This window comes from Argiope bruennichi, chromosome 10 (assembly GCF_947563725.1).
Source record: "Argiope bruennichi chromosome 10, qqArgBrue1.1, whole genome shotgun sequence".
NCBI lineage: Eukaryota > Metazoa > Arthropoda > Arachnida > Araneae > Araneidae > Argiope > Argiope bruennichi.
In genome coordinates this window covers 29,576,265-29,600,090 of record NC_079160.1, presented here as the reverse complement: position 1 = coordinate 29,600,090, position 23,826 = coordinate 29,576,265, and the positions used below count along the sequence as shown (strand labels likewise).

The following is a 23,826-nucleotide window of genomic DNA, read 5'->3' as shown; positions in this document are numbered from 1 at the left end:
CGAACGAGGAAAGTTGAGTCGAGATGGATTATATAAAATTCCTAATGCGTGTATGGCAGTAGCGCCATATATTCATTCCTTATAAAAAAGGAAGACGACCTGTTAGGAGCTCGTTCTTGACTGTTTTGTGATTGATTGTTGATGTGTGTTAATATGGGCTTGTAGTGAAAGCTTATAAGCCAGTTAAAAGCTACGCTACACGAGCAATTGCTTTTGTATTGTGGTCATGTTACTGGGCTGCGGACCCCAAGGTCCCAAGTTCTATCCTCGCTTATTAAGGTGGGTTCACACGAGGCTAACAGTTGCGCGCAATTATTGTCTCTCTGCTATTGTCCCCGTGTGAACAGTTGAGACAACGTCGATGGGGCAATGGCTAATAGTTGTCCCGAAGGGACAACCATTTGCCATTGTCCCATTGCAGTCATGTGATTTTCTTGAAGTAGGCGTGACCTTCTATTGCGCGCAATAAAAAGCCTCGTGTGAACCCACCTTTACAATCCGCCACATTGGTAACCCGGACGTGATATCCTTCTTTATATAAGCATGCTTTACTGGTAAAAATGTTCTACGTTAGACAGTGTAATGCCGGGCATGCAAACCTGTATGCCCTGAAACAGAACATATGGCGGACTGTTATGAACATCGAAACTGGCGCAGCAATGGACCGCAATCAATATGTTGTACACAGAGAAGGTCAGGATATCGAAAATGTGTCACGGTGTCCAGGGACTAAAGTTGAGGAATAAAAGATGCAACTTTTGGTTCTAATTCTTTTTCTGCTGAATTCATTTGCCCATGCTTTCTACAGTCTGCATATGAAATGTAGTTTTATTTCGGTCATTCGTTTTAGCTGCAGATGCCGCCAAATGCCGCGAAACAGGACAAGTTATTTTATGGCTACATTATACGCAAGAGAACATGAAAATATTTGAACAGAAACAACAACAAAAGGAATCTTCTGATAACTACATTGCTATCATTGACCCATCTGATATTATGGTAAATTGGTTACACTTCCGGCAGCAATTACAGTTTTGTTTTCAATTAACTTTATAATGAAATCTAAACGGTTTTGCCTGAAAGACAGAAAATTGACACTCGCACTACCAGCCAAAAGTCAGTTGAAGTGAACCGAAATGGTCTGCGATTCAGAAAAAGGGAACCAAATACACTTTGACATCTCATGTCCTCCCACTGGTGTGGTGTAGAAGTTTGGAGAGAGGGATTGCCGGTTGAGGTATGATCCTCTTCATCTGACCGTGGTTCAGAATTACAAGGTCCGTTCCAAAATAGCCTTATGCTGCTTTTGAACGGGTCAATAATATAACTAAACTAAACTCAACTTGACATCTCGTAGAATAGATTTCATATATTCATATATATTTTATGCATACTCGTTGTGAATTTCTGAATATTTTGAAAAAAAAAATTGTGCTATGGTTTGTTGTTATTTTGATATTTGCACCTCAAGTTTATTTTTTAAACATTTTATCAGTTGAACATTAAGCGAGATATTGGCAATTTCTTGCTCCAACTTTCGAAAATATAATTGAGATAAATTGATTTTTATGCAATTTTAAAGATCCTAAAGTTATTTTTTGAGCATACCAAATTAGTTGCCATGCAGTTTTTTTTTTAACTACTGAAAAATATGCAAAACTATTTTTAAATAAAAATCTTTATTATTCTAATAAAATTCAAAATATTTTTATTGACTAACCAGTTATTTTATCGAATGATTTTCTTTTAGTGCTGAAAGTTAAAGCAGAAAGATTCTGCTTATTACCAGCGTAGTCTTTATGAAGAATAATAAAGTGAAGTTACATTACAGCGAAATGCAACGTGTAATTTGCATATAGATAATTTACACACTTATGTTTTTAATGACAATGTTATGGGATGAAATTTGATTCCATTAGAAAAGTTTATGCACGCTATAAATAGGGCAGATAAATGTCCATCGCATTTTAAAATGAAAAAGTCTTAATGTGTATATCAATGAGATATTTAAAAATATTTTATTAAGGGATTCGTGAACATCAAGAGATTTAATTGGAATTAAGTACAAGAAACGGGACTTAAAAGCGGGTAATATTGTAATGAAAAGAAGGACATTTATTGAGTTTATTTATATTAACGCCTCGTTTTAAATCAACATTAGGGTTAATTTGGGACGGAACTCGTAATTTTGATGATGAGGACGACACATTGCCCCATCTCCAAACTGTAAAAGTGGGAGGACGTTTGGCTTCGATGGATTTAGCGTGCACCAAACGAGCTTACACGACTATCTCGAACCTGAAGCCCTCCGTTTCCAAAGTTAAGACCTTACCGCCAGGCCACCGCGGCCCTTAAGACGGTTATTGAAGGAACAAATAGTTATATAAATGATGTGAAAGCTACTTAATATTTATATAGTTTAGTTATATCAACCTACTGTTTCAACGCAACGTGAGGTTAATTTTAAGATTAATATCGTATTTTTGAATTGTGGTTTGGAGGAGGAGCATTTGGCCTTGATGGGTTTGGCATTCAACGTACCTGTTTTAAACGGCTTCTCTTTGAAGGAATCGAAGTTTTACAGCTCCACAGAGTGTCAAGACAGAAGAAAAATACACGTCCTTTGACGATGAACATTTTGATGAATTATTTTTTGATACAATAGATTTCGACTGATTTTCTTGAGAAACTGAATAAATAAAAATATTTAAAACCATTGGTATTTTCTTTATATCTTGCGTCCATTCGTTAGATGAAGAATCTTATTTGTTGTACTGTATTATTTTGCTCAATGTTGTCGCATCGTAAATTGATTCTCATAAACACTGATGAGTATTTAGAAAATAACATAGAACACAATCATCGCAGTGATCATTACAATACAAAATAAATAAATAAGAGTCGGATTGAAAATGTTTTTTATCTCGCCAGAACCAATTTTATTCTTAAACCTTGACATTTATTACATTCAATCATAATACACGATATACACACAAAAAATATTTATTCAGAAAGAAATTATTGGACTTATATGTCTTCTTTTGAAAATTCACTAAATAATTGTCCTTTATGCCGATAGATGGCGCACTTCAATGAATAAATCTGTAAAAGTAACCAATCATCTTATTGTTCACTTTTGTTTTCATTTTAGATGTAATGCTTGCGTTTTTCCTTGTGCTCGTCCAATGTATGAAATAATGTTTCTTCCGTCTAAAAGTTGCAGACTGTCTTCATAGATTTATTAACAACTGGATTACTAAGTATAGCTATTTTAGATGCATATCACGCTACAAAAAATAGAAGGTAAGTCAATTATTTTTTTCACATATTTATCAATAAATTATTATGTTTTTTTTTCTGACAAAAATACCTGAAGTCTCAGAAATATAAATATATTCCTGTGACTGCACAGTCCAGTTTGTATGTGTTTGAACCATATAATCATGGGTGGTTAAAAGACGCGAACAAATTCAAGCATCTTACAAACCAAAGTTAAGCACTTAACAAAAGATGCTTAACCTAAGAGAAAAGATTTTAATTATATTCATAAACGAAGTAGGACATGTAATTTTGCAATGATAAAGATGGGATCATTTTACATAATATGTTAGATATCATGCATCCACGTTTCTATAACCAAGTTTGAAGTGTGAGTTACTTTTGAACTAATCAGTCTGTTCAAACACTGAACCGAAAGTAATATTTGAAAGGGCTGTTTTGAAAGTACAGAGTAACAAAATGCATTTGAAAATATCATGCCAACGTTACACTCAACAACGCCCACTTTTAGCTGTTCAAGTCCTGTTTTCAGTATCAATTTTGAACCATGCTGGAGTGGATGCAGATATATCTTTTTCGGATCTGAAATTTCTAGTCTCCAAGTTACTCAAATGTAAGAATATTTATCCTTAAAATGCTGAATACACATTTGATATGTTTCTGCACTGTAGGATAAGATCTTATTATCTGAAAACATAAACCTAATCACCATGCAATCGTGATCAAAACTATCAAGAGAGAAATGAATTTTGCTTCGAGGAGATATTTTAAATAAATTTTGCAAGCTTTAAGATTTATTGAAGACTTGTGTAAGAATTGCGGCAAGATTAGTATTGTTTCACTATCTAAAAACTGTATTTCTACTTTCATATTCTGATCTTTCTGCAAAATTTTTTGTGTCACGTGACATTCTAGTATACTTGCAATTTTTTTCAATGTTTCCTTTCCTGTTTATAGGCTTTTGAATTGTGATTGTTTACTTGTGATTTATTCTTAAAACATTACAAATTCTATTTAAAGTTTAAAAATACATTTATATTTAAGTTAAGTACATTATTTTGCAAATTTTCGATAGTGTATTTAGTTAACATTTATATCAAAATGTTGAGAAGTTGATATATGCTTACCATTGTAAAGATAAAATTTACTATGTATGTTTGATAGCTGAATTAACCAAGTAAAGATAAAATTTATAAAATACACTATATCGCCAGCTCATGGTTTTCAGAATATTTTTTCTCGATTATTTTCTTCTTCCGAAATGTAACTTTTTCTATATAATGTGTTGAAATTTTTTTTTTATTCCTTACCAGTTTCGAATCTAAAACAAATTTTGTTTATAAATTCTCTTTTTTCTCTAGAGGAGATTTGGAATTTCCGATATAGCAGAAAGTAATGTTTGCTAATAAAAAAATAATTTATAAATTTTTACCTGCAGTTAATCGATTGAAAGTTTATTGTAAACTAATTGAATAGTTTGAATAAAATTTAATTTGCATTAAATCTTATTTATCTTAATGTATCTAAGATTCTAAACTATTCGAATTTTAAAATTAATTTTAGAAATTTAGAATTTAAAGTAAATGCATATTCATTTTGCACATATGTGTATTCATTATCCAATACGATTCTTAAACTCCAAAATATATACCAAACTTCCGGCTACAGTGATAGGGAAGTTAAAAGAGGAAGTACATCTACTATGTACTTAATCGTGGTTCAAAATTTCGATATCTATTCTAAAATAGTCCTAGTTTTGCTAGAAAAAAAAGACTTTAATATTAATTTAACCCTTTCTAGGGCCGTGGGAAGTATGCTTCCCACCAAATTTATCAATCTTTGTATGAATTTATGTAGGTTGGCATAAGTTCTGACAAATTTTTTTAGAAAGACAGAAACTTAGATGCTTCAGTTCTTTATCTCACACAAAATGATGTGTCTTGATTTGATACTTAATTATTAATTAACCAAATTAATTAATGAATCAAATTAAATGTATCTAATAAGCTAAATCCCTTTTCTTATTCTACTTTCAAGCCTAAAAATATTTTAACATAATATGACTAGAAAAAAATGGCCCTTTTAAAGGGTTAACTGAAAATAACGAAATGATTTATCCTAAAAAGTAGTACTTTTTAAACATTTTCTTTATATTTTATAAAAAAAAAAACCTGTCGGTAACCGACCTGTATTTTCTTTAACTGATTTCTTCGGCAGAGCTGCTTTTTGTCATGACTTCGATTTTGTTATTTGCAATTAATAAAATACCGTGCTTAATGATGAATAAATATTGTAATTGCCGAAAATTCCAAATTTGAATATGAATTGATGAATTTTAACGGATTAGACTTTTAGATTTGGGATTAGACTTTTGGTAAAAAACTATTTGGAAATCTAATTTAATCACCAAAAACAATAAATCAAACATATAAAGAGGCGTAGGTAAATGGAATTTGACATTTTATCTTTAAAGATTAACACAATACCAAAATTTAGGGCTAACATTAGGGATGTTTTGAACTGTCAGTAGAAATCGCTATTTTTATTTTAGTCTGATATGACCGGGTATTTAACCGACTCCATAAATACATAATATACATAGGCTTGAAAAATAGAAAGACAGTAAAATAACTTGTAAATACGGAAAGAACAACAAAAGAAAACACGAATTTTGAAATTTTTTTTCCAAAGTATCTGGATGTCAAATTTGAATAAAAGTAGGCATAAATGTTTTTATCATGTTAATATAAAATCCAGAATTTTGTAATTTTTAGGTTATATGTTCAAACGCACACCATAGCTCATAAGATTATAATTGTATATCCTGTAGTCAATTTTATTATATACAAATGTCTTTAAAAAATGTTGGGTAAGACGGCGATCAATTATCAAATTTTAAAATAAATATTAAAGTGGATGTGTGTAAAGATATAAATGGCATTAGATGCAACAAGATTTTTTTTTTGAAATAAATACTTTAATTTCTTTGTACAGAAGAAAACAATTTTAGGAAATGATTTTTTCACTTCCTCAAAAAGCATGACTCCCTCAGTCTTCGTATGGTGGTATATTTTTATAATTTTCTAGACTTTGTGGATTTGCAACCGTTTCTGCGTTGTAAGGCATGTTGTTTATTATTTTCTTCACAAGTATCTCCATTTTCTTCCCATTCATGTTGTGCTAAAATGTAATAAAGGAAATTGTAAGTTATTTAAAATACAAATAATTTGAAAATAAAAAGTGAAAAAAGATGAAAGTACTCAAAATAAATTTAATAATCTAAGCATTAAGTGAGCAAAGTTTCAAAATGCGATAAATGTCCATAGTGCTTAGTAGTTTATATTTTTTTATAGAGTTTGTAAAGGCGTTTAAAGATGTTGTTAACCGCTAACTAAAGATGGTAGCTGTATACATTGTACCAGAGTATCTTTAGTACAAGTGATTGTTTTTCCAAGTGATAAAGTAACAAATATCTTAGTGAGAGATTAGAATTCTCGTAAATATTATTCAACAGATTATTCTCCAACTGAGTATCAGATTTTCTCATAGTTGTTAAAGTAAAAATGTCTATCTTTCAAAGAGACTTTTGTTTCAGTGTCTGGATGCTCTCTGATGAATATAATGGTAATGATGGTACCAGCTTGGGTATCATCCTCATCAATCTGACCAATGTTCAAAATTACGAGCTCCGCTCTAAAATAACCCTTGAGGACTTTAAAACGGGGTGTTAATGTATCCAAATTATATTGATTAGCGAAAAAGTCATGGAATATTGATTTTAAGTAAAAAATTTTTAATGAAATAAATTTTTATGCATCTTTAAGCAAAATATTTTAAATCAAAATGGAGCCCAAAGCTCTTTTTTTTTTTCAAAATATTGTCAAAGGAAATTGCTGTGAGTTAATTTGTTTTTAATAGCGAGAGGAATACAAAAAATTAATTGCAAAATTTTTCAATTCATTATGGAATTTTCAGTTTAAGATTTGTTGCATTAAATTGAATTTGGGGCTCTTGAGACATATTTTTCAATTTATGGCAAAGGAACTTCCCTCCCCAAAGCATTTTCCCTCATGTTTTAATATAAATGTTTGGCTTGGAAAGAACTAACAATCTAGTTATTGACATTTACTAAATGATCGAAATGACCTTGATTTATATGTTTTCATAACAAATGTAATTTTAAATATAAAAACGTAATAAGAAAAACTGAATTACCGGTATATCATTCGTTTCCAAAATGAGTTCTGGAACATGCCCATCTGATAAGCCATTCTTTATTTCCAATCTAATTCTGTCGACTAATTCTTCATTGAAAGAATAGCCTTTCTTCATTTGCACGAATAAGACGGCCCTTTCGTTGTTACTTTTGTTGTACTGTGAAACGCATAAACTGTCACGGATTTCGGGGAATAAATTCACTGTTATGAAAAAAAAAAGAAATAAGATATATTCTAAGATAATGAATATGATTAAGATAATGAAGAGATAAGATATGAGATGAAGATGATATATATACATGAATGATTATACATGAATAAGATATAAGATAATGGAATATGATTATTTCGTTATTATTACATAAAATTCATTAAAAATAATAAAATATGGTATATATTTATTTAATTACATATTTTTATATTTTAGCAATAATAAAAGATGTATTATAATATAAGATAGACACAAATATGCTACAATTACACACATGAGTTTCAGAATAAGGAATATTTAAGACAAGTTTTTGGAAAATGTTCCCTAAATATTCCATTTTGATGAATTTTCCTTAATTATATACTGAGAATATAATACAATAATATAATATTATTGATTATTATAATATAATATTAATTATATTACTGAATGCAATTTTCAATATTTTATTTGGGGCCTTAGTCACAAATCCCTACCACAGTATGTGTGTGTGGAGGGGGGGCTCAGATATGAGGATGAGGAACTTCCAGCATGGTGATTGGCTCTCGCCACCCAAGTGGGAAAGAAGTATAGTGAATCGGCTACTTCCTACCGATGACGGGACGTACTTCCTACTGGAAAGGTTGTATCGTAGTCGGTGATGGCCCTGAGGACTCAACTTTAATTCACGATAATGTTGCCGCGGATATGATTTAATCCGGTCATTCGGATTAAATCATATGCCTTATAAACCAGCGGGAAGGAATATCCTTGCAGAGTAAACGTTACAAATCCGTTTTTTTAATGTAGGATTGACATCGATTAAATCTATTATTTTAAATTATCTCTTCTAATAAATGAGAATTAACAAATTATGGTTTGTAAATATCGTACTTTTATACATTAGAACCATTTTTCTGCTCAATTGCAAATTTTGCAAAGATTTCATTAAGTAGTTACAACATCTGATTCAAAAAACAATTTAAACACCCAATAGCAATAGATGCAAATTGTACTGTAGTCTTACCGATTTTTTTTTGTTAAAGTTTGGAGGATTTAACTTTAAAGATGTTTAGTTTTAATGACAACAGACATCCCTGGTCTTCAAAAAGAGTTTGGGCCACAATGGCCTGGTGGTAAGGTCTCGGCTTCGAAACCGGAGGGTTACAGGTTCAAGGCCAGATTTCACCGAAGAACTGTTGTGTAAGCGGGTCTGGTGCACGTTAAATCCGTCGGGATTAAAGGTCCTTCTGGAAGTTCGGAGAGGGGCTACCAGCTCATGTGTCGTCCTCGTCATCTGATCGAGGTTGAAAATTACGAGGTCCGTTCCAAAATAGCTTTATCGTTGCTTTAAAATGGGACGTTAATATAACTGAAACTAAAACTTAATGAATTAGCATTAACACATTATATTTTGTAAATATAGTAATTAATAGATATTTTTCTGGTCAGTTTTAAATTTTGCAATGGTTTGATGAAGTAGTGACAGCAAGTAGTTGAAATAAAAATGTAAACACTCATTTGTAATATATGTATGTTAATTAGTTGTATTGTAATCCTGTTGTGTGTGTGTGTGTGTGTGTGTGTGTGTGTGTGTGTGTGTGTGTGTGTGTGTGTGTGTGTGTGTGTGTGTGTGTGTGTGTGTGTGTGTGTTTAATGACAATGTTAATGTTAGTTAACATAGTTTATGTTAACTAACATAGTTAGTTAACATAATTAATGTTTAATGTTAATGTTAGTTTTAATGACAGTAGAGAGCTCTGGTTTCAAAAAGAGTTGCTCTGGATTCTCGGTACTTCCCTCAGATATTGAGCTGTATTCAATTGATTTAAATGACTGAGAGCCAAAACGAAAGCTCATTGAAAATTAAACATTAAATTGTTTTAAAAATTAATTTTGCTAGTATATTTACATTCCTAAATTTACTTGTTCCTTATTTCGATAACGTTAAGGTCATTTTTTCTACAAAATTAGGAAAAATCTATCAAAAACGGAATTTTATCATTTCATCTCCAAAATTTATACTTGTATGCGAATAAAATAGTATATAAAATTTGCTAGCAAAGTTTAGTTTAACACTGGAACTCCAAAGACCGTCATTTTGACGGTTTTCAAGTTTCTTGCCTAAAAATTTTGATACATTACAAAGGGAGTACCAAAAATAAGTTGCACTTGTTCCTTTACAGATGGCGTCATGGCGAAACAAAAGCTTAGCTTGAGCAGACGATAATCGAGTTCCACGACTTACAACGGTAGCAATTTCATTCGGATAGTGAAAACCGTTGTTGCGTAGTACGAGAAAAACATAGCACGTCAGCTGGAAACTTACCCCAACGTTGAAGTACGCGGGACGGTACGTTTTCTGTGGGAAAAAACGTTTAACGAGTACAAAAATTCATAACGAAATATTGGCAGTGTATGGAACACATACAATGTCACGTCCAACCATTGTGAAATGGTGCCAGCAGTTCGAAGACGGTCGCACAGACTTAACCGATGTCTGATGGTGAGCACATCAGACATGGTGCAGCAGGTGGAAGACATTATTCTCAGCAATCACTGAGTGAGCATCGAACACATTGCACAGGACTTGAGAATATCCGTTGGCAATGCCTATTCCATCGTCCGTCACCAACTGGATTATCGCAAATTGTGTTCACGATGGGTTCCTTATTCTTTGAGTTCCGAACACAAAGGAGCAAAGTTTGCGTCTTCCCTGGAATTCCTTCAAAATTATTCTGAGGAAGGTAATGATTTCTTAAGTCGTATCATTACTGACGATGAGACATGGGTGCATCACTTCAAAGAAACGAAGCAAGCGTCAATGGAATGGAGGCACACATCATTTCCTGTGAGAACAAAATCCGAAGTTACCCCATCAGTGGGTAAAGTCATGACTACTGTTTTTTTTTTTTTCGATTGCGAAGGGGTTGTCTACACCGAGTTTATTCGGAAGGACACTATCATCAATGCTGAGTCGTACTGCAGAACATTAAGATATTTCAGCAAAGCTGTTAAAAACAAGAGAAGGGGATAGTTAATCAAAGGTATTGTCCTTTTGCACGACAATGCAAGACTGCATAAGGCAAGCACCACACAATGCTTCGCAGTTTTGGATGGGAGGTCTGGCAGCATCCACCTTACAGTCCCGATCTGGCGCCTTGTGACTTTCACGTATTGGGCAAGCTCAAAGAACATTTGGGTGGAAGCTAATTTACCAACGATGACCAGGTTCAGACAGCTGTTCTAAGCTGACTCCAGGACCAAGGAGCGATTTTCTATAGTCAGGGCATTGAAATATTAGTGCTACGTTCCGACAAATGTCTCTAGCGATTGGGATGTTATTTAGTATGTGTGTCATATTGTATTGTAGCGGACTTGTCAATAAAGTATCTATAACCTAATTGTTTGAGTGTAACTTACTTTTTGAACGCCCTTGTATTTATGTATTGTTCAAGAACTTTATAACGGCTTTTAATGAAATATAACAACAATTAAGTATGCCTATTCAATTTCCACTCAGCCATTGAAACATCCATAATCAGCATAACCTATACCTGTTTATACCAAGACCCGTCAAAATGATGGCTTCAGCAATTTCAGAGTTAAAAATATTTTATGGATCGTCTATGCAATAATGGGCATCAATACGTATATCCATTAATTTATACATCGCTTTCAGACATTTCTTGGAAAAATTTCAATTACATTTTCTATATGAAATTGTATTGATTGATCCAAAGTGTTCCTCAGCCATAATAATGGGATCTATTTTATTTCGATTATGATTCAATTTAGAACTAAAAGCTCTAATTGGATATCCTATAAATGAAAATACAAACTGTTTTTCTTGTTTTTTAAATTAATAATTAATGACTTATTATATTAAATGTTGTTTTTGTTAAATATTATTTTATTTACATGGACTAAGCCAAAAGTTACAACGAAAGCCATGATAATCAAAAGTCCATCATTTGGCTGATGTGGTAAAACTAGGTATATATTTAACATCAGTACTAGTGTTAATGTTAACAAAAGTAAATAATTCGTAAGTTGAAAAAGGGAAGTTTTAACGATAGTTATAAAAAACTACTTAAAATTACTTTTTTTAAAATCGACAGTTGTATTTCAATGTATATGAACTAAAATTTTCGCTACTAAGGTAATTTATTTATAAAAATATATAATTCCGACCTTTGCCTTACTAAGACGCTATTAGATTTTATTTAGAAAAGTAAGTACGTACCAGCAAATACAATGATAGCTAGCACCATTCCTACTTACCGATGTTATAAATTTCCGAACTGCCAAAACGAACGCCTCTTGGTTTCAAAGTTTCGTCACTGAAATATAAAGAATTTAAATATATATATATATAAAAATATTAAATTTATTAAAAGTAATATATAATATATATATATATAATATAGAAATGCTTGATAAGTGCCGAAAAAAAAGGCTTAATTTAAAAATTTTAAGCATTTTTTTCATTAAATTGTGTATATGTAAAGTCTTATTTTAAGAATAATGTATATTTTATTATATGTTTGAGAAAAATATGAAACTCCTTAAGAAAATCATGAAATATCTTCAAACGTATTTTCTTGTCAAATTATCACTTTTATAATACCTTTAAATATGAAAAAACAAAAAACAAAACAAATATATATATATATATATATATATATATATATATATATATATATATATATATATATATATATATATATATATATATATATATTAGTAGTAGATAATGATATTAAGTTGTTTTTATTATTTTATAATGTATACTCTTCTAAATAAGATTTTGATTTAAAATTGCATTCTCTATTAACTCTGCTTTAAGCTATTGAAGAAATTGAAATCCAAAAGCTTTGTGACAGTTTTAATAATTCTATTATTCTTAACAAAGACGCCACATGGATTGAGGATCCACAATTTAGGAAGTTTAACCCTTTTAAAGGCCATGCTTTTTCTAGTGATGGAGTATTAAAATATTTTCAGAATTATGATTGGTTTAGGAAAAGTGATTCATTTAGTGTATTAGCTTAACTTTATTTAATTCTGTTAATTACTAATTAAGTAAAAAATTGAGATATATAATTTTGTGTGAGAAAGGAAGCACCTAAGTTTCTATTTTATTGAAAAAATTGTTATACCAACCTACATAACTTCCTACATGGATTGATGAATTTGGTGAGAAGCATACTTCCCATGGCCTTTAGAAAGCGTTAAAATATCATAAAATAATTGGAAAAAACTGTTCGTTGGCTTAGTAAATAAATTAAAATAAACTGTTTTTGTCATTTTTTCTAAATTACATAACATCGATTAAAGAATATTACAATACTTCTTCGAAGACTAATTCCAGCTTTCAAAAAAAGTAGTTGAAAAGTTGATGGTTGTATAGTTGTATAAGCAACCGGAATCGTTTCTTTCCACCAAATAACTGACATTTTTTTTTTTTTCGCTTTATAATCTCAGCTTAGCAGAATTCAGAACAGATCCGATTGCACGGAAGAATCGTCGTGTAAGCAGGTCTGGTGCACATTAAACATCCTAGCCAAACATCCTCCCACTGGTGTGGTGTGGCGTGGAGTGGAGAGAGGGGGCTGCCAGCTCAGGTGTCGTCCTCGTCATCTGACCGCGGTTTAAAATTACGAGGTCCGTTCCAAAATAGCCCTAGTGTTGCTTCAAACGGGACGTTAATATAACCAAACCAAAACAACAGAATTCAGAATTAAATTTTTTCTTTTTTTTCTTTTCTGTATTTCCTTTTGGAATCGATAATTTTTGTTTGATGCTGCGACAAAATTTGATTTTCAGAGCTCAAAACAAAGTGTTTTAAATCCGAATTCGGTTGTTAGATAATCATGTATGCGCGTACAATTTTTGTGTGATGAAACGTTAATCTGTATTTGACCGCATTTAGTATCACATCAGATATGTGAGGAGGCGAGCTAAAATTTATTCTTGTGAGCTTATTTTTTTAAAAAGATGTAACCACTATCTTTATCCCGAAATTTTATGCAAATGATTTATATTTATTTTTAAAAAATTGGAAGTATTATTCGTAAGAAAGAAATTTAATTTTCATTAACATATTTGTATATCATAAACATATTTTAACATATTTTGAGATATATAAGCAATGATTAAGAATTTTTTTACCTTCTACAACAAATTATAATTCCTCTTGTTACAGGATTGATAATTCCTAAGTCGCCCAAAGCAAATACATCTAAAATGCAACAAAAAAAAAGATTAATTTTTTTTAATTTATAAAAATATTAATAAATAGAATAAAAAGTAATAATTCTAGCTAGCGCAGAAAAAGTAAAAAATAAAATACCATTAATGAACGGAATAAACCAAATTTGGGACTAAAACTATATCCTTTATTCAATTATATTTTTATATAATTTTATATATTACACAATCCTAGTTCCTAATGAAAACTTTTGAGGAGGAGAGAAACTTGAGTCACTTTATTTCCAGAACTTTTTATTTAATGATCAAATGTAGTTGATGAGGAGTGAGACTTGAGTCACTTTATTTCCAGAGTATTCCATTTAATGATCAAATGTTGTTGACGAGGAGTGAAACTTGAGTCATTTTATTTCCAGAATTTTTTACTTAAGGATCAAATGTTGTTGACGAGAATTGAAACTTCAATTTTTTCCAGAATCTTTTATTTAATGATAAAATGTTCTTGACGAGGAGAGAAACTTGTCATTTTATTTCCAGAATTTTCTATTTAATGATCAAATGTAGTTGACGAGGAGTGAAACTTCAGACATTTTATTTTCAGAATTTTCTATTTAATGGTAAAATGTTGTTTAACGAAAAAAAACTATATATATATATATATATATATATATATATATATATAAATTATATTTTTGTAGACAAATTTCTTCTAGGTAAATGCTTAAACTAATTTTCATAAAGAATACTTCATTATAAGTTTTTATTTCTTTTTTGATTTCATTTTCAGCATAAGAGCTAATAAAATTTTTTGTAGCTATACCTCAGTTATTCTTTCGGTATAGAATTATAAAATTCATAGCATGAGTATTTATCGAATTCACACACAAAAAAAGGTCAACTTTTTCGTGAAAGGATTATCAGAAAAAATTACAAATCCTTATTCTATATATACTAAAACTGTTGTATGAAAAAATCGATATTTATCCGATGATCTATTGTGTAGAATCTTGCCAGAGAGATGAGCAGTTTCTCTCGTTCAACTTTCTAATCACAGATGGAGTTACTAGTATGCCTGGGCTATTTGCAATAAACGAATCGTGTAAACAAAGTTAAAGCAATAGAAATCACTCTTTACAAGATATTAAAGAAAATGTTATATTTTTATGAAATGTATCGTACAAGCCTCTTTCAAATTTTTCATGTGCTTATTTAGTCGATTTTTTCAAATTTTATTGATTTTCAACAATGAAAATGGATGAAGATTGTCGTAAGTGTTAAACTAATATGAAATTCTAATATTGCTAGAATTTTCAAAATTTATTGCATTTAGAAATTACTAAAATAAAATTTGCAAGTTAAAAACTAGTAGTCTTTGTGCTTATAAGAAAGCTGACAGAATTATATACATTTACAGAATTACATCCCGATTTTGTATACATTTTTTTCCCATATTTCTTCATTCACCCTTCATAGAAATCAAAATTACAAACGAAATATCCTTAAACTACAAAACATTATTTCTTTTGTTTTTAACAAAAGAATAAGATTAATTTTGAAATATATCATGATTATTTTTTAATTGAATCTTTACACATACCTTGATATTTTGAAAAATATGTCTCCCGAAACCGAGAACCGTCTGTATCACCCCACAATCCCAGAGGTAAGGACGGAGCAGGCTTCTTAATAACGAGTTCCCCGATTTCGCCCAAGACACTATTTCCTGAAAAAAAAAATTTTAAGATTCTTTTTATAATAATTGAAACTCGGACATAAAGTGTCTAAAGATTTTAAACAGTATTTATACACCAATTTCCTATATAGATATGTTGTCTGAAGTGTTGTTTAATTGAACAACGTTATGAATATTATCACCGTCAAAAATAAAAAAACATTTCTTTTAATTATGAACTTCTTAATCATGTTCTTCAATTTAATATACAATGCTTCACAACTTGCAAATTATTAATTATTACAAATATCTTTTTTTATAAAAGAATTTAAAGTTTATATTGCAGGTACATGAGTGTATAAACTTATCGATGTAGCGTTTGTCTTGTAAATTTTATAATATGACACAGATACCCATTTTCCAAGTCGCTGTCATTTAAATTCCATAACAATTTCAAACTCCCTAGAGCCGTTAAAAATTTTCCCGACTTTAAAATACTAGCATTAAAATAACAGAAAATTGAAACATGCGAAAATGAGTTAAACTAGATTTGTTTCGATGAATTTCAAAATAAGAATTAACTCCACAATTGTGAGAGGAGTAAAAGTTCGAGAATAATTTTAACCTATGTCTGTGACATGATATGATCTATAAGCTTTTTAAGCACTTACATTATTTATTTAGAATGTAACAAAAACAGAATCCAATGCATTACTAACAGATGAGGGATCAGATAGTAGTGGGGCATACGCTTGTCCTTATTTAAAACCATCGGAAACGCAAGGAAATTTTATCTTCTACTTGATTTTCTTGACAATGTTTCTTTACTGGTATGAAAACATTTAATATTTGAATATATATATATATAATAATAATATTTCCTTTGGAGCTCAAAATGTGAAAATCTTTGTGTTAAAAATGCAAAAAGAAAAAGAAAAAAAAATCAGTAAAAAATCACTATAATAGTTTACTGAAAAATATCCGGTATTATTTCAAATTTGGGGTAACAAAATCATTTAGCTGTTGAATAATATATAATTAAATGAATATTAAATAATATAGTGCCTTTAATTGGAATTAAAATATTCAAAGGAGTTTATATTAAGATTGCTTATGTGTGCTATCCTATTTTCAGAGTACAGTAATAAATTATATTTTATTAGACCTACAATTACATTATGGGCTGCTCTTCTAGTGCGTGAGCTCGAAGTCAAATTGACTAGACTTCGCATTGGTCACACTCGTTTAACACACAGACATCTTTTATTAGGCGATCGAGCTCCTTTTTGCTCCAGATGCCGAACGATTTTAACGGTTCTTCACCTTTTAATTGAATGCCCTGTTTTTAATCATCATCGTTTACGATTTTTTAATGATTCAACAGTGTACATGCAAATGCTTGTAAGGGAACATCCCCACAAAAATCTTTTTAAATTTTTTAAAGAAATTGGTTTATATCATCTTATTTAATGCTTCTTTACCAATTTTTATTCTCGTTTCTAATTTTACATAAAGACACGCTTTTTCTATTCTAACCATGTATCTGGCGCAGTATAGTCATCTATGGCTCTTGCGCCTTTAAATCCTACAATCCTATTTTCAGAGTGATGAGGAGATATGGATTATAATATATAATTAATATGGATATTTAATAATACCTGAATCATCTAGGCAATCCAAATCGAAACCTAGGGTTGGGCAGGGTATTTCACCTCTGTATATGGGTAACGTTGCATCGAATGCCATGCATGCACCCATTAATTCAGTTGAACCTGTTAAAAATGCACACATTTAGTCTAAAAGTAATCGGATATTAAGATTTTTCTGAAACTAGTAACATATTTTAATAAAACTTTCATGCCCTAATGTTTACTAATAAGCGAATGTTGTATCTTAAAGTGAAGGCCAGTAAAGGTTCTGCCTTTTGACAAGATTAATACAGTTCGCTATTTCATTCGTATATTCTTGAAAAGAATTTCATATTTATTACAAACAGTGCAACTGGGAATTTTTAATAGCCACAGGAAATGCTACAGAAAGATATTTTCTGACACTGATTTTATGCCTTAAAATCATTTGAATGCAACATTTTTGTTTGCGTGTCGCTATGTTTTAATTCAGCTTCATTTATATTAATTTGATTGTAGGAAAAAATCACTGTAATATCAATGATTTTCGGTAAAACATCGTCTAAACGTATAAGAGGGGAAAAAATTAGGAATATGAATTCAATTCATATTGCTTAGATTGATTTCCAGAATTAAACTTCGCGATGTTCTGAGATTTAAAGACTTTTTTTTCTCAAATGAAATTAAAATTATAGCATTTCCTTGGTACTTTTTTTTCAAAAATGGGGAAAAAATTCAGAAATGAAACAATTTTTGAGAAAACTCCATTGATCCATTGTAAAGAAACAATTCGAAATATCACAATATATCTAATAAAGTCAATTGCCTTGTTATATACATTATAAAAACAATTCTATAAAAGGAATAGGTTTTATATTATTCAAGAAGAATTACAAGAATAAAATTTCTAATTTTCATAAAGTTCTTAATCATTAAATATTTTTTTTTTTAATTTCAAATTTTTTAGTATTTTTCAGGATTTTAAGAATGAAAATAATTTAGTATTTAAATTTATTATTAAAATTTTATTTAATTTAGTTTAATGTAGTACTTCATCATTGCATTTCTCAACTGCAGTAAATAGTTTATCGAATATTAAACTTAAGTTTTACTAGCAAATAAATCTCGTTAGCGCGTGTGCTTATGAAGAATATACAAAAGTAATTTTTAAACATTTAATTAAAAACGAGATTAAAATAACATAAACCATTTTGACAGTTAAAGATTTGAAAAATGTTAAGAATACTATAAAGATTCAATACACAATTCTTGAAGAATTTAATTCTTATTTTAATAATCACAAGTTCAATTAAGGTGTTTCTGTTCTGTCGCTGGCTAACTCTACTGTAAAATTACTTCTGAGTTCCCTTTTCCTGAAAGGCTATTTAAAATTCCTATTTGAGATTTAATCTAGCCAGTTAGAAATTATCCCTTTATGTTCTTGGAATTGTAAATGGTTAAAAAATGATATTTAAGTTGCAATTTCGATTATAAATTTATTGAATATCGTTGCAAGAAAAAATATTTTTATGAAAAAAGGGCATTTCTTATACCTAATTTTTGAAATGTGTGCGAAATCTCTAATGAATAAATAACTGTGTAGAAAAGGAAATAAAATAGTGAAATACAACAGTTTTTTTATTTAAATAATGTGGAGCTATTGATATTTCTAATAAAATATCCTGCAAAAAAATTAGTCTAAGGAAATCAGTTAAAAGTAAATTAAGCCGAAAATGCACTTTTTTTTTACCCTTAAATTAAAGTTTTGTACTTTTGAGACAATATGTGATTATTTTATATTTAATAAAAACATACTGAATTAAAAAAAAAAGAAGTGGATTCGATTTCTATAAATTGTGAAAACACCACTTCTACAGTTCTAGATTCCTTATATATTAAATACTTTCTGACATTACGATATTACGATCTTTATTCTATATTACGATCTTTACAGCAAATTCTTTTCTAATGTATACATATTGTGAAATTTCTTACCGTAGCCAGAGAAGAAAATGGCATTCTTTTTTATCTTTTTGTATACGAAATCGTAATTATTTGGCTTTACAACACTTGCTCCGCAGACAATAACTGAGAGGGATTCCAAACTATGCTTCTCAGCTGTAAGGAGGAAAAAATAAAAATCGCATCAAAAGTTTCATGTTAATATGAATAGATAAAAAATAAATATTTTAAATTTAGAAAAGCTGTTTGTGAAAGCTAAGAATTTTTCTGAATTTTATTTCTGATATTTAAATGTAAGCCACAAAAAAACTTGAATTATATCTTTTCCCTTTCCAAACAATTTTTTTTCGGAAATTAAACTGTTTTAAACAGATTTCTTCTTTTTTTGAATTCTTTTAAAGTGCTGCTTTTAATTTTATCATCATATGATCTCTTTATTACATGCTTTTACTTAATTTCATTTATACCATACAAGTAAAAATGTAGTGTGTTTCAAATGATAATATTATATTTAAATATTTTCAGAAACTCATTTTGGTTAGCCAGTCAGCTTTAACTAAATTTTAATTCCATAAAATAGCCCGACGTTTTGGTGAATTTGAGAATAAAATATTTTGAGGTTCCATGGCATACATAATGAGGAAATATAGCAAAATATAATAAGGAACATGTTTTTAAAAATGTTATTTTATGTTTCTTCGATATAGAAAAATAAATCGTTAGCAAAACTTTGGTCGTCGAAACAAAAACTCAAAAAGAAAAAAAGTCCTAACATTAATGTTCTAAAGAAATTAAATAGCAATCACTATCATGAATAAAAAAAAGCTCTAAACATTCAGAAAATGTTTAAATATAAATGTGATTGAAATTTCAAATTGATTAGATTATTTCTATCATCACTTTTCGCTTGTACAGCTTTCCTTTTGTTTTTAATATTCTTGATCAAAATTTTGCATTTTAATATTCTAATAGAAGCCATCCAATATGAATACTTGATATGAATTTTTAAAATTGGATATTTTGTTTCCCGAAATTTACTATGCACATAGTGCATTAAAATGCTTTAAATGAAAATTAAAAAAACGAAATCTTGTAATTTATGTTGCATTTATTAAACATATTAGCCGCCTTTGGCGATTATTGCTTGCTAAAATTTTCTGTTCAATATTTTGTGTTGCTTGGCCTCTTAATAGATTTTTCAGCAAAATATTTTTAAGCTTCAAATTTTGATAGTTATATAACTTGTACTAATATAGTTACCTCTGGGCATTCTATTAAGTGTATATTATATGTTTCTTACTTTCTCTCTTTAAATTTGAACTTTAAATATAAGCTGAAAATATTAAATTTCATATAAACATACTTTTTTGCTGAAACCAAATATGTTTTTCAGTAATATGAGTAAAGAAAGTAGAATTATTCAGCACTGTAATCTTATATGCACTATAGATTTTTTTTGACAATTTTTGCAGCATATCATCAAATTATCCAATAAAAATTTCTTTAAAAAATGCACATTTTTCCAAGAAATCGTAATGTGCTCGTGAAGGTAATTTTTTATTTTGTATGAAAAACATTTTTTGGAAAATATACTTAAAATATCTCGTTAAAAAATTAAATAAAAATAAAAACTGAATTTATATATTAAAAAACCTGGTATCTTTAAATTTTTTTTTTAAATTTTAAGGCTTAAAAATCATTTTTTAATGTAATATTTTCATATGCTATTGCTGATAAATGCCGGCATTTCATTTAATTTATAACTAACAAAATTCGCTTAAAAAGTAGCTCTGAAGCGCGCATTACCACCCCAACTTTAGAAAGGCAACACCCCTTGCACACACACACACACACACACACACACACACACACACACACACACACACACACACACACACACACACACACACCATCTAAATTTATCTTCTCAGAAGTAGTAAGAAAGTAAATTCATTAATGCTTAGAAGAAGCAGTAAGAAGAGAAATTCATTAGTGCTTAGAAGAAGCAGTAAGAAGAGAAATTCATTAGTGCTTAGAAGAAGCAGTAAGAAGAGAAATTCATTAGTGCTTAGAAGAAGCAGTAAGAAGAGAAATTCATTAGTGCTTAGAAGAAGCAGTAAGAAGAGAAATTCATTAGTGCTTAGAAGAAGCAGTAAGAAGAGAAATTCATTAGTGCTTAGAAGAAGCAGTAAGAAGACAAATTCATTAGTGCTTAGAAGAAGCAGTAAGAAGAGAAATTCATTAGTGCTTAGAAGAAGCAGTAAGAAGACAAATTCATTAGTGCTTAGAAGAAGCAGTAAGAAGAGAAATTCATTAGTGCTTAGAAGAAGCAGTAAGAAGAGAAATTCATTAGTGCTTAGAAGAAGCAGTAAGAAGAGAAATTCATTAGTGCTTAGAAGAAGCAGTAAGAAGGCAAATTCATTAGTGCTTAGAAGAAGCAGTAAGAAGAGAAATTCATTAGTGCTTAGAAGAAGCAGTACAAATTTCATTTGGTATACATTGGCTACTACAGTATCACTTACTCGGAACGTAGTTTCTTTTCTCCAACTCATCTAAAACGCTGGGAGAGAGAAAAAGTGTTGAGAGCTGAAATTTGTCGATCAGGTCCCAAAGATAGGTTGGACTCAAAAAATATGGAACCCCTTCATAAAGAATGACTGTGATCCCAGTGAAAAGATATGCGGAAGTCATATTCCAGGATGCCCAACCTACCTGAAGAAATCGCACATTAAAAGTTCAAATATATCACATCAACATTTTTTTTACATATAGTTCAAACTTTAAAATCATGGTAAAAAATGAGCTACGATGCAACTTTCTAAAATGAGTGTTTTTTTTTTATATATGGGGGAGGTAAAAGTGGCATATGAAGTAAGAATTGAAATCATTGGGGGGGGGGTGAATTTGGATTTGTAGAGCATTCTATTGAAGGAAATTATTGAAAGAAAGCATATGAATGAAAATCATATACTAAAAAAAGTATATGATAGAAAATAATAACATTTTTTACGCTTAATTAAAATGAAATGCTTTTTTTCAACTTACTGGAGACATCGAAAGGTAACTTTGACCTGTTTTAGGCTCTCTGTTCAGATAGTGCACTTTAGCTACTTCGATTAGACCCTGTAATTACAAATATATGATTAAAGAAATATAGAGGTAAATAAAAATTCTCGCTTCTGATGTTATAAATGGTTCTTTTGTAAAATATAACAAAATGTTTTCATGCAAGCACATTTTGATATTGTCGCGTAGATACTTTAGTGTGGAACTCAATGACACACACAAGAAATAGAGCTAAGCCAATTTATTAACTCAACTCTGAACTGAGAACACAGTGACTGACAGATCTTCTGCTTTTATACTAACAGGGAAAGTTCCAGAATACTTTTCTGGGGACAATAAGAAAAGTCCAGAACAGTTGTCTGGTAAACTAAAGAAATGTTCAGAATCTTCTGGAACATGAAATAAAGGAAAATATAAAATCAAGGAATGAAATATTTACACAAACTGTGAATCGCATTGTCTCTAGCGGGATTCGAACTCACAATCTCTTGATTATGAGATCAGTGCTAGATCATTCGGCCATGGAGTGTCGACTGCCTCTTTTCAATGCAGCAATATTTCGAGACAGCTACTTTATCTGAATTAATATGTTCTGGCTTTGTTTCAATTAGTCAAAACATTTATATTGCAATATTTCGTTTTGCTTGAAAAAAGTAATATATGGATCAGCTTTTAAATATAATTTCTATAGAAGTTGTAATATTGCATTCCCCCAAAGTATTTATAGGTATGATTTATAGGTTCCTTCATGATAGGAAACACAGTGTCCTATCTTCTTTAAAACACAGTGTCCATTAAATGGTCGGAAAATGGTGAAAGTAAATGCTCAGTGTTATTTCACGCTTCTACCCGAGAAGATTGTTCCATGTTTGCGTAGAATAGAACGTCGTCTACTGTTAAGTTTATGAGAGAGGGAACAGCAAGTCACATTGCTACTCCAGTCAAGGAATTCCTGATAGAGACGTTTGAAGAAGAGAGAATCATTAGCAGACGTCGCAAGTTTCCATAGCCTCCTCGGTCTCTAGATCTGACACCAGAATTTTGATTATGGGGAATCCCGGGTGTATCGATCCCGTCCATACAATCTGTTCGGAACTGAAAGATGCAATCCGCCGAGAGCTGTCATGTATATAGCCGGACATGCTGCCATTGCTGGATTTATGACACACCTGAAATTATGGCCTGCCTGGATAATGGCATGCCTGGTGTCAGACCATTATCACCTGTGGTGGTGGACATGTGGAACATATATTGCTATGATAAATGATTTGGTATTTTTGTTATTTGCGTATCTTTTCTCTCTCTTATGCACGAAGTGCCATCTATTGACTGTTTTTTTTTGAATTATTTTTTTTCTTATCTTAAAAAAAATCCGGTGAGTTATGGAAGCTAAATCTGCAAACCGTTTTTTAGTTTGCTTAATTTTCTGGGTTTTATAAATTTTTAAAGTTTTTATGGACTTTTTCACCACCCTGCATAATTAAACCAGTATATATATAATTCCATCACTTTACAGTTTCAAAATTTGTATATAACATCAAATAACATATATTTTTTTATTATAAAACAATTTATTTGCTTTTAATGAAGTACTACATA

At 30.1% G+C, this 23,826-nt stretch overlaps 1 protein-coding gene across 1 annotated transcript in view; it reads right to left on the bottom strand.

Moving 5' to 3' along the window:
* Positions 1–6,269: 6,269 nt before the first annotated feature.
* LOC129989257 (acetoacetyl-CoA synthetase-like) overlaps positions 6,270–23,826 on the bottom strand; it is a 33,437-nt gene continuing 15,880 nt past the window's right edge. The window contains exons 10-18 of the mRNA XM_056097648.1: positions 22,207–22,284; positions 21,684–21,873; positions 19,195–19,317; positions 17,230–17,343; positions 15,497–15,622; positions 13,861–13,930; positions 11,971–12,029; positions 7,495–7,697; positions 6,270–6,459 (exon numbers count right to left, since the gene is read on the bottom strand). Coding sequence (XP_055953623.1) covers positions 6,328–6,459; positions 7,495–7,697; positions 11,971–12,029; positions 13,861–13,930; positions 15,497–15,622; positions 17,230–17,343; positions 19,195–19,317; positions 21,684–21,873; positions 22,207–22,284 — 1,095 coding nt within the window. The 3' untranslated portion in view covers positions 6,270–6,327. The remainder of the gene's footprint in view (positions 6,460–7,494; positions 7,698–11,970; positions 12,030–13,860; positions 13,931–15,496; positions 15,623–17,229; positions 17,344–19,194; positions 19,318–21,683; positions 21,874–22,206; positions 22,285–23,826) is intronic.